General features: G+C 32.6%; 1 protein-coding gene across 1 annotated transcript in view; it reads right to left on the reverse strand.

The window, feature by feature from the left end:
- LOC128180573 (uncharacterized) overlaps positions 1–12,477 on the reverse strand; it is a 72,564-nt gene that overhangs the window by 36,977 nt on the left and 23,110 nt on the right. The window contains exon 8 of the mRNA XM_052848692.1: positions 9,507–9,830. Within this exon, the coding sequence (XP_052704652.1) occupies positions 9,507–9,830 (324 nt within the window). The remainder of the gene's footprint in view (positions 1–9,506; positions 9,831–12,477) is intronic.

Genomic DNA, 12,477 nt, shown 5'->3' on the forward strand with positions numbered 1-12,477 from the left:
TTCCAGCTCAGGTGAGCTAAAAACTCAACGGAAGACCTACTCGTTACTCGTAACGAAATCGTATATAGTTATTATTTTTTTTCCACAAATTTTGTGCACGCGATTTCTCGGAAACTATCCAACCGATTTAAACCAATTTCTCACAGATGATAGGAAGTAGGGATGGGACGATCCACCGATGCACCGGTGCATCGCGGTATTTATTTTGACGATATTTAGATCGATACGTTTACCATTAATACAACGATACCTTACCGAACTTTTTTTATTTTTCAAAAATATCCGAGCTTCATATATCGGCTATTTTTAGTCCGCGCGCCTAATATGAAAGTACAAAGATGGCGGAAAACCTCGTAAAGTTGTCAAAACTGTTAGGAAGCTAAAAATGGAGTGTAGAAAACTTTTGGAGTACTTGTTTATGAAAAACTAGTGTACACGAGACTAAAGTAATTTGTAAATTGTGCAACGCTCATTATGAATATAACAAAATAACTTTGGACATGCGGTAATACATCGGCAGATTGAATAAATTTTAAACTTTTATTCATGTTTTCATTTAATTGCAATGTATCGTGATATGTATCGTATCGCATCTCATGTATCGTGATATGTACCGAATCGGCTCAGTACAGTATCGTCCCAGCCCTAATAGGAAGTGATCTGAATTTATTTTGTTTTTAATGTTTTTGCCGTCGTCATTTCCGGTACCCATTTATTGGTGATTTTGTCACTTTTTCGACCCATCTTGTGCACGCTTCATCTCGAAAACTATCAGATATATGAATATGAAATTTTCAGGATTGGTAGACCATAGTCTGAAGTTGTGCCTATTGTTTTTGTTTTACGCCACTGGCGCCGTTCTTAAGAGCTCACTATGGCTCGAAAGTTGGGTACGAATTTTGTTCCCATTCTTTGTACACACGATTTCTCAGAGATGGCTCGCTAGATTTTCTTAAAATTTTGAGGAGTGATAGAAAAAGTTTATATCTGAAGTATCCATTTTTTATTTTTTCAAAATTAATTTCCTGTCGTCCGTTTCCTGTCCTGCGAAAAAAAACTTGTGACACTCAGAGATCTCAAAAATGATAAGGAATTGAACATTCAGACTGTGTAGGATTATAGACCTAAAGTTGTAGATGACTTTCAACTATTTTGTTTTTGTTCGTCATAACGTCCGGTCGTCACCGGAAGCACTTCAAAAATTATTTTTTCTTTTGCATTAAATTTAATTCATATGAAATTGATATATAAGTAATAATCCTTACATAAGTGATGTATCCGATGTTAAATAAAACAAACTCGACTTCCGGTGAGATATCTCAAACATCTCAGAAAGCGTTTTTTAGATAAATGTTTTACCTACGAAATTTCAGAAAGTCAAGTGATCAATACACAAAACTTATATAGATAATAGACATTCGACAGAAAATGCGTTTAATCGTTTTCATTTTGTCAATCGTCACTTCCGGTCCTCACCGGAAGGGTTCAAACAAATCAAGCTGTTTGAAAGTTTCACTGTTTTTCTTTGACAATTTTAGTTAAATTGATAAACAATAAAGTATAAGTGTCTAATGTTCATGAAATACTAACTTTTTATTTTGACTGAGCATTTCCGTTTGTCCGTTTCCTGTCAAGAAACAAAAACACAAAAAACAATGACTTCACAAGATCTCAAAAACGGTGATGACTTGAACAACCAAACTTTGTGGGATGATAGCCCTAAATATGAATCCGTGTTTACATTTTTTGTTTGAATTGTCGTCACTTCTGGTCGTCACCGAAACTACTTCAAATATTTTTTCCCTATTCTTTTTTTTGCATGAACTAAATACCGGTATATAATTACACGATCTTATATATGTTAAATAAGCAAAGATATTCTACTTCCGGTCAGTAATATCAAATATCTTCGGTACCTAGCCTTTTTACAATTTTTTTAACCGCGAGATTTTAGTCACTGTAAGTGATTGAGACACGAACTTTTATAAATGATAGACAATCGATTTAACGGGGTTTCTTTTGCCAACCGTCACTTCCGGTGCTCACCAAAAGAGTTCAAACAATTCATTTTTTCACAAGTTTAACCGATTATCTTTGGTGTTTCATCTTCCATGATTAACAGTGGTGTACACTAGACAAATGTATAAAAAAAAACAGCTTTTAATTTTATAAATCCCTTTCGTTCGTCCGTTTCCGGTCTCGGGACAAAAAACCTAGATTTACCAAGATTGCAGATTTGGGAGAGAATTTTGATATTTCATCGTATCATATAAAAACAAAATAGGACGGAGAACCTACTCGTTATTCGTATCAAGATCTAGTATATACAATCTTATCGATTGAAGAACCAAGTTAAATGTTAAGCGAAATTGAAGATGTAAAACATTTGGTTTTTGAGTGTGAACATGTTAAGATGATATGGTCAACTTTAAGCTTAGTTATAGGATTTGATATACAGTGGAAACGTGTTATTTTGGGTTTTTATTTTGAAAGAAATACAAAAATACGCTATTTTAATACTATTGTGTCATTCATAGCATACAAGATATTTAAATATAAAATGTGTTGTAGATCTCAAAAGAAAACAGAGACATATAATGAATTAGTTTTATATTTGAAAAACAATATCAGATACAATATCGATGTACTTGTAACTAGTGGGTATTGTTTTTTATAACAAAAAAACACATGTCTCACCTTCTCCCCAAGGATTGTAATATGGGGCAAATTAAACAATTGAAAAAGAATGATGTCAGCTATATGTTACCCAGATCAAGACAAAATGTTCTTATCTTTTTCCTAATTTGACCTTGAGTAAAACATGGTCAAGGTCATATATAAATCAAAAGTACACCTAAGTGTATTATTATTGTTCTTTGTTTAAAGTTTGAAGTCCTTCTGTCAAAGTATGTTCAGAAGTTGAACAATGAAGTTTTTTTCTAATTTGACCTTGAAATAAAAATTGTTGGCTAAGGTCAAAAATTTTGGTAAGGTTAAACTAGGTTATATACCATCTATCTATGATACAAGTTAAAAGTCTGTATGTTAAAGGAGTCTTGTGTTATGGTCCAGACAATATTTTTTATGAAAAGCTTGACCTTGAAGAACAAAATAGGTCAAGGTCAAAACATTTGGTAGCGTGCACCCCTTCTTAATACTATCTACATATGTTCCAAGTTTGAAGTCTTAATGTCAAAGGGTATTAAAGTTATGACCCAGATAAAATTTTATTATTTTTTTCTATTAATTTGACCTGGAGTAAAACAAGGTCATGGTCAAATATTATTCAATAGTTCACTTAACGAGGCCGAGTACAGAACGAGTACGCACGCTTTCGTGCAGCGTTTCATTTGTATTGTGACGTCATCTTTTTGCTTGGTTGACGCCATGGCGTGATAGTTTCAACTGCAGATATTCAGCGAAAATTGTTGAAAATATCTCGTTTGATGCATAAAAAGAATGTTATATTGTGGAATAAACATAAATGTCTCGAAGTATAAGCTATATTAGGGCTCGGGTCGAAAACGTGAAGAGGGTTCAGCAAGCCTAGCCCTCTGTCACGTTTTCTTAACCCGCCTAAATATAGCTTAATTCATATAATTCAAGACAGTAATTATGTATTTTATATTAATGACCCTTAATATGTGATGCTATATATTTTTTTATTACTTAAATATGTCTGAATATTTTAATAATACTATATAGATCACCTTTTCCGCCTTTGTCAAATTAAAAATAGCCATTATCTGACGAATCTGGGAAATTGGGCATACAAAAATCAACTTTGATAAGACCCCTGGAACAAACCAGGAGGTAAAAGGTTTTTTTTATTTGACCATTTGATACCTTTTAGCAATAACTTTAATATGTAGAACAGAAAAAGAAATCCCTAGGGCAGAAGTTTTGAAAAAATGTAAAAAATATGCAAAATTGATACAGTTCAAGCAAAATCCCATAGGGTCCTATGTTAAAGATTAACAAACTTTGAGATGACCCCCTAAACAAACGGTGTGGTAAATGTCTTATTTTTTAATCTTAAAATAATAATTATATCAGTAGAAATTCATGTAAAAAGTCTCATCCAAAAATCTAGGGCAAAACAAATTAGACCTGGCCTCGTTAAGTGTATTATTATTGTTCTTTGTTTAAAGTATGAAGTCCTTCTTTCAAAGTATATTCAGAAGTTGAACATGAAGTTTTTTCTAATATGACCTTGAAATAAAAATTCTAGGTCAATGTCAAAAATATTGGTAAGGTTAAACTAGGTTATATACCATCTATCTATGATACAAGTTAAAAGTCTGTATGTTAAAGGAGTCTTGTGTTATGGTCCAGACAATATTTTTTATGAAAAGCTAGACCTTGAAAAACAAAATAGGTCAAAGTCAAAACTTTTGGTAGCGTGCACTCCTTCTTAATACTATCTACATATGTTCCAAGTTTGAAGTCTTAATGTTAAAGGGTATTAAAGTTATAACCCAGATAAAATTTTATTATTTATTTCTATTAATTTGACCTGGAGTAAAACAAGGACAAGGTCAAATATTATTCAATAGTTCACCTAAGTGTATTATTATTGTTCTTTGTTTAAAGATTGAAGTCCATCTGTCAAAGTATATTCAGAAGTAGAACAATGAAGTTTTTTCTAATTTGACCTCGAAATAAAAATTCTAGGTCAAGGTCAAAAATATTGGTAAGTTTCAACTAAGTTATATACCATCTATCTACGATACAAGTTAAAAGTCTGTATGTTAAAGGAGTCTTGTGTTATGGTCCAGACAATATTTTATATGAAAAGCTTGACCTTGAAGAACAAAATAGGTCAAGGTCAAACATTTGGTGACGCGCACTCCTTCTAAATACCATCTACCTATGTTCTAAGTTTGAAGTCTTAATGTCAAAGGGTATCAAAGTTTAACCAAGACAAAATTTTATTATTTCTTTCTTAATTTGACCTTGAGTAAAACAAGGTCAAGGTCAAATATTTTTCAATAGTACACCTAAGTGTATTATAATTGTTCTTTGTTTTAAGTTTGAAGTCCTTCTGTCAAAGTATATTAAGAAGTTGAACAATGAAGTTTTTTCTAATTTGACCTCGAAATAAAAATTCTAGGTCAAGGTCAAAAATTTTGAAAAGGTTATACTAGGTTATATACTATCTATCTATGATACAAGTTAAAAGTCTGTATGTTAAAGGAGTCTTGTGTTATGGTCCAGACAATATTTTTTATGAAAAGCTTGACCTTGAAAAACAAAATAGGTCAAGGTCAAACTTTTGGTGACGTGCACTCCTTCTTAATACAATCTACATATGTTCCAAGTTTAAAGTCTTAATGTCAAAGGGTATTAAAGTTATGACCCAGACAAAATTTTATTATTTTTTTCTTAATTTGACCTTGAGTAAAACAAGGTCAAGGTCAAATATTATTCAATAGTACACCTAAGTGTATTATTATAGTTCTTTGTTTAAAGGAGTCTTGTGTCTTGTGTTATGGTCCGGCCAAATTGTTTTAATGATTCTTGACCTTGACCTTAATTTGAAATAGTATCCATGCTATCTGCCCATGGTGAATAGTCACCAAAACCATTCATCAGCAGAATTCGATTTCCCTCCTTTTTAAATTAGGAACACCTCTGACCTAATCAGATCACTGCATTAAATACAAAGTTTGATAACTCTAATTTGTTTATCATCAAGAAATTCTGTATCGCTGACAAATAAAGTTTTCTTTGGTATAATAAAATACAAATTAACTGACTATTCGGACAATAGCAAGTTTATTGTCCCACTTAATGTCCCTTTCCCTTGGCTTTGCCTCATGAAATAGTTGCTGTCTTGGGGGACAATAAACTTGCTATTGTCCTCATACCCAGTAAATAGGTATATAATATCCCATCCACCTACATTTCATGTTATATAACCTGTGTTTGTAACCTTCAATTTCACTGTGTAAAGTCAAAACAACAGTCATAGTCGCAAGTTTCACAATTTATTTATTTACTGCTTCTCATGTACATGTACTTAAAATTAGGGGCCTTGATATTGCTTACCAATTCCAACAAGAGGGCCTTAATATTGCTTACCAATTCCAACAAGAGACATCCCTCTAACTAATGATAATCATTAAAATTCATTTCATGAATCTATGCAACACTGATAAACCTTCAAGTACAGTCACTCTCAATTTTACAAAAATAATGACGGTACTTTATCCGAAACTGTTCCTTGTACATGTACCTTTAACTTTATACACTAACATTTTATGAAAAGACGGTTTGTCTTAGAATAAGAAAGCTAATGCAATTCTGAGAAAAAGAATACCACATATTGCCAATTCCATTGAGGTTTAATAAAAAAATGGCCATTTAAGTGAACCCACCATTTCCAATTTCCTTTAGTAAACACAGATTTATATGGTTCTCCATAGTAAAACATCATTACCTGACCTTTTAGAGGTCAATTGTTGTTCAACCACCTTTAAAAAGAAACCTTATTCAATACAACATACATCTACATGATATAATCATGATAAAAAGCTTCACATCACTTAGAAATGCCCTTATATGTATACCCCCACCCCCCATCTTTTGATTTTCACAAAAAGTAATGGTTTGAAATGTTTTACCTAATTTTATGAAACTTGTGGCAATTTCCTTGAGTCATTTCTCACATATATTTGAAAACAATCATCAATGATTCTAAAATTTGATCTTTATTTGTTTATTGTATGATATGTACCATTTTAATAAACAAAAAGACAGCTGTCCTGCTTGTGATTTCTTGTTTTCATGAAAAAAGTAAGCTAACAATCATATTTAGTGAATATCTAATCTATTCTGATTTCTAGTCTCCTTCTAACCATGCTAAAACAGTACGTTACAACCTACAAGTTAGACATCTGCCTTAAATTAAAATTAAATTCAAACACACCAAGGTAGCTGGAGACAGATCGAGTTGATTTCCATGAAAAATGTTCAAATTTGACATGTTTTTCTACTTTTTTTATGCATATATACCTTAGAAAGGTAGAAATAGGTTGTTTCTTGTTCATTTCAAAAGTAATTATCATAGCAGATGTTATTTCAAAGTCAAATGTACATTTACATATCCTACATGTAATCTTAATGCATACAATTGGATGGGCGGGCCGAATAACAAATGCTACGCCTGGGAGCGGCATTGTTCGCTTGTGTGTCTATGTAGACAATTAACTCGTTCATGTACGATTCTCGCATATTTGTTTTATGAAATTACAAATAAATATAGCACAGAGCTTGTTTGATTTCATACCAAATGACAAAATTTAATCTATTAAAAGTAATCTAGTTATTTTTTTTTCATAAAATGATAATTTTTTTAGCAATCAGAAAAAAACGTTTATGGACTGCTGACCCCTAATTATAGGGCCAGCCCTTTTTTCTTAATTTTAAATGAAAGCTCTTGTTATTCTAAACAACTTTTATTCTATGTGTTTTAACAAAATATTTTTAGTTTAAAAGTTATAATACAAAAAGCAACAAAATTTCAGCCCCGAAAAAATCTTAAACTTTGGCGACAAATAGCTCAAAAACTAACAAAGAAATTACCAAAATTTTCATGCCAGCAAAACTATAAAATGTTACAGACAATTTCGCCAAATTTCATTCACCTATCATCTGTAGTTCCCGAGATCAACTCTGGACAAAAGACCCCCCCAATTTTCAATTAAAGGACAATAACTCATAACCGGAAGTGAATATTAAAAATCTGAAAAAAACGTCTAGAGATCTTAATATCATCTACATACCCTGAAAGTTTCATAGCAATCAGACAAAAAATGTTCGAGAAATGGCCTTCACAAAATTTGCGGGAAAAAAAAAAATAAATAAGAAACAGTAGAATAACCGAAGGGTTTTCCGTTGAAAACGGAAAACCCTAACAATAAAAAAAGTGAAAAAGAAACAATAGAATAATAGAAGGGTCTTCCGCTGAAGACGGAAGACCCTAAAAAGAAAGTCGACAAAAACAATATGTCTCCCGTTTGAAAGGGGAGACATAAATATGTCAAAAATACAAATGTTTAAAATTAATATTGTGAAATTTGCAGATATGCTGTAATTGTTATAATACATGTAATCTTACTCTATGACTAACTATCTTTGCCCGAGATAGTTGGATTTTGTTAATGGGCTGATTTGTAATGTGAAAAAAAAAAAGTTAAATGTTAATGTTCATGTTTTCCTGCTTAGTTGGAATCAGGCTTGGAGTGAATGACATTGTAAAATAATGCATTACATTACCATTACTTCATTAATTAGGGCATTCAATAACCATTACCATTACTTAATTTTCTTGAAGTAATGCATTACATTACCATTACATGAGTAAAGTAATGCATTACCATTATTGTGTGAAAAGTCAATAAGTTTTAAAAAAGTAATTTAAAACTAAATAAAGAGTTTTTGTAAATATTTCATAAATAAAACATGCTTAAAATATTTACAGATTCATGTTCACTATCAGGATCAAATTCAATGACTTATACAAGATTGCTGTTGCTTTTGTAGTTCTCAAAGTAAGGTTGATCCCGTCCTGTCTGTTGGTAAATGATTTTGTGTTAATGAAAGAAACGGTTGTTCCATAATACGTGTAGGTGATGCACGAGTTTACACAAAAAAGTAGTAAGTGGCGAACGGATTTATTTTTACCTATTACATTTACATGAATCGCAAATGAAGAAAATCGTGTCAGATAAGTCGGTATTAAAAATCAAAAAGGCGACCGTGACAAATCTTTTTATTGTCTTGGAATCTTATTGTATAACAAAAAATATTTCTAATGTCAGGTGCCTGTGTTTGTTATCGGTACACAAATGTTTACTTTGTTTGTTAATTCAGCAGTTTTAGAGTTTTTGGGGTTTTCATAAAACTTTTATTACGGATACCATCCCATTTAAGGATTTTCCTTTGGATCACAAAATTGAATAAATCTAATGATTAAAACTATCTACTTTGATATAGTTGTTTTGATTTTCCCGGTTAGATGTAATTTTTAAAATTTTTCTTTGAGGTCTTATTTTACATAATATACCGTTGTGTCAATTTTCTACAATTATGAAGGCCGGGATTGAGTAAATTCTAGACAAAGTATCAGACAATTACAAAAAAAGCCTTCAGTACTCTCAGTACTTTGATTTCATGTAAGGTGTATTATTAACCAAAGTGACATGTGGAGTCTACTTGTGTTGTTTTAGGAGACATGTGATCCATTATAGACTCCCAATAATGAAACTAAAATTGTTTGTTAATAAGGTATACTTTTATCTGGCATATATTAAATACTATTCATTAAATTCTGTTAAAAGTAATGAAGTGTGTGTCGCCAGGATCAGCCAAACTAGCATCCAGCCAATAAACCAATTTTACATAGTATTCTGACTATTTTCTCATCATCATCATCATCATCATCATCATCATCATCAAATCATTTAATGTGTGCGAATCTTCATAATAATAAACTAACTTACCTTTCAATTCTTGAAAAATAGGCAAAAGTTTTTTGTATTTGTCGCTGTCAGGATGACAAAACACTGTCAAATCCATGAAATGTCGCCTCCAATAGAGAATGGATTTTAAAACTTGTTTTTCTGGCCACTGGGGAGTACTATCCATCACCAATTCGAAAACAACTGTTGAAATATTTTGGTCTCGAAGTCTTAGAAAAAGCAATTGAATGAATTTTCTTAAAAACTCCTTTTCCTTACTTTGTCCATCTCTCCACACCGGCAGAGAAATTGTTGCTTGCAATGCATTTTTGGAGTGGGTTGTGTTGCCTTTTTGAATATGTATCACTTCAAAAATAATTTTTTAAAATCTTTAAATGACCTTTCAAATACAATAAAAGGCCCTGAGGCCACATCACTCCCCTGAAACAATTCTTGTACCTTAGATCAATGCAAATGTGTGACTTTAAATACAAAATATCTTGACAGTTAAGAAGAATACAGTAAAACTTGTCTAATCCGGCCAAGGGTGGTTCTGAAAAAGGCCAGATTAAGCAATTAACATTTGGTTTGGAGGGCACTGATGCAAATTAATTTTAGTATTTCATGCAGTAGGTCTTTATCGTCTACTGCAAAGTTTAAAATTCTTCGGAAATATATTAAACCTCCTCAATCGCGAATACAGAGCCAATTTTTATATTCATGTTTTATTTTGAAAACAAAAATTGCATTACAGAAAAAGTACAATCATGAATGGAAATACTTTTTCATTCAAATCATCGTGCTTGATATGTTTTCCAATACCAGATTAACCTGAGAAGTCCAACACGAGACAAGTGCATGAGTCACCGGAAATTGTTAACAAACATTGACCATAGGACAAGTAAACAGGTGGCTGTTTATGTAATGGCAAGAACTTTTGAAACAGGAAATAGTATAAATAATCAAATACATGGGAATTTAATAAAGAATGAAGCATTTTTGACAGAATAAAATGAAACTCTGTAAGTGTAACCATAAAACATTACAAACGATATATCGGCAGTTTACATGTACTCCCATGGTATCCAGAATCACGGCCTAAAAAATGGAATAAAGGAAAATACGCAGCCCCCACTATTGATCAAATTTTGGCTGAACAAGAATAGAATTCCAGGGTCCCCCGCCGGTCAAGCAGTATACTAGTATCAAGTCTATCGACCAAGGCTGATTTAGGAACTTGACCAAGGTATTAGTGGTATAAACATTTGGTATAAATTAAATGAAAATCTGTCAAAATTTGTAGGCATGAGAGCGCTTACAAGGTCAATTTTTGGATAAAACGTAGTCATTATTGCGGTCAAAGTACCATAACTCCAACAAAAAGTATCGACCAATGCTGATTTTCGAACTTGACCAAGGTATTAGTGGTATAAACATTTGGTATAAATTTAATGAAAATCCGTCAAAATTTGGAGGCATGAGAGCGCTTACAAGGTCAATTTTTTGATAAAACGGAGTCATTATTGCGGTCAAAGTCCTATAACGCCAACAAAAAGTATCAACTAACGCTGATTTTCGAACTTGACCAAGATAATAGTGGTATAAACATTTGGTATAAATTTAATGAAAATCCGTCAAAATTTGTAGGCATGAGAGCGCTTACAAGGTCAATTTTTGGATAAAACGGAGTCATGATTGTGGTCAAAGTCCCATAACGCCAACAAAAAGTATCGACTAATGCTGATTTTCTAACTTGACCAAGGTAATAGTGAGCGCAGCTCGCCGGCGCGCAGCGCCGGCGAGCGAAGCGAGCTCTAAGAACCAGTGTGCGCGGGAAAAAGAACGAGCTAAACCTACAGTTAATCAAACAAAATTTTTTGTCTACGTCCCATAATGCTCTCTAATGTTTTCACCCGTGGTGCTATGCCAAAAATGGCCGACTTTTAATTCGTAATTTACAGTGACTTAAAGTCTGAAGACACGTTTTGAGTATCGCATATGCTTTGGCAAGCCTCAAAAGATTTGTTACATGCTTCCATACCTCCGTAATGAGTCGAGAAACGTAAACAAAGACGAACAAAGTCATGGATGACGTCACAGTGCACTCGCGCTATATTTCCCGCGATAAATTTAGAGGTGGATCAAACATCTGTATATGCGTGTACTAGCTATTCCAGAATAGACTGCGATACCTGCCTCATTGAAGGTTGATTTGTTTTTAATTTTTTTTAATATAGAGATTTTATGTATATATATATTAGCAATAGCCATACTTTACTGTCATAAAGATCCATTTTTAAGCTAATTGTGCATGCATGAGTAGGGAGGAAATAAACAATAGGACATTTTGAAATAAATAAAAAGGAATAAAATGAAAAAATAAACAGTTAAAAGAATTATGTAGATATTGCATATAGTCAGACCATTAAATTTAAAAGTGGGAATATAAACACCTACAAACAGGTACCGGGCTCTCTCTGTCTCTCTCTCTCTCTCTCTCTCTCTCTCTCTCTCTCTCTGGCTCTCTCTCTCTCTCTCTCTCTGGGAAGGGGGTTGCGCTGTATGTATCATAACCATTAAAATTAGTACATTTGGCATACTTATTGTAGAGCAATACTCTCAAAATTATTTGACGTTCGTTGATACCTAAATAAAACTATAAGTTGACAATGATGCAAGGTATTGTAATTCTTGCTGCGCTCGCCATAACGGTAGCACCGTAAAACATATTAGAGGTATAAACATTTGGTATAAATTTAATGAAAATCCGTCAAAATTTGTAGGCATGAGAGCGCTTACAAGGTCAATTTTTGGATAAAATGGAGTCATTATTGCGGTCAAAGTCCCATAACTCCAACAAAAAGTATCGACCAATGCTGATTTTCGAACTTGACCAAGGTAATAGTGGTATAAACATTTGGTATAAATTTAATGAAAATCCGTCAAAATTTGTAGGCATGAGAGCGCTTACAAAAAAGTGTGACGGACGGACCCACGGACACACGGACCCACG

The sequence above is a fragment of the Crassostrea angulata genome, chromosome 4, assembly GCF_025612915.1.
Source record: "Crassostrea angulata isolate pt1a10 chromosome 4, ASM2561291v2, whole genome shotgun sequence".
NCBI classification, from domain to species: domain Eukaryota; kingdom Metazoa; phylum Mollusca; class Bivalvia; order Ostreida; family Ostreidae; genus Magallana; species Magallana angulata.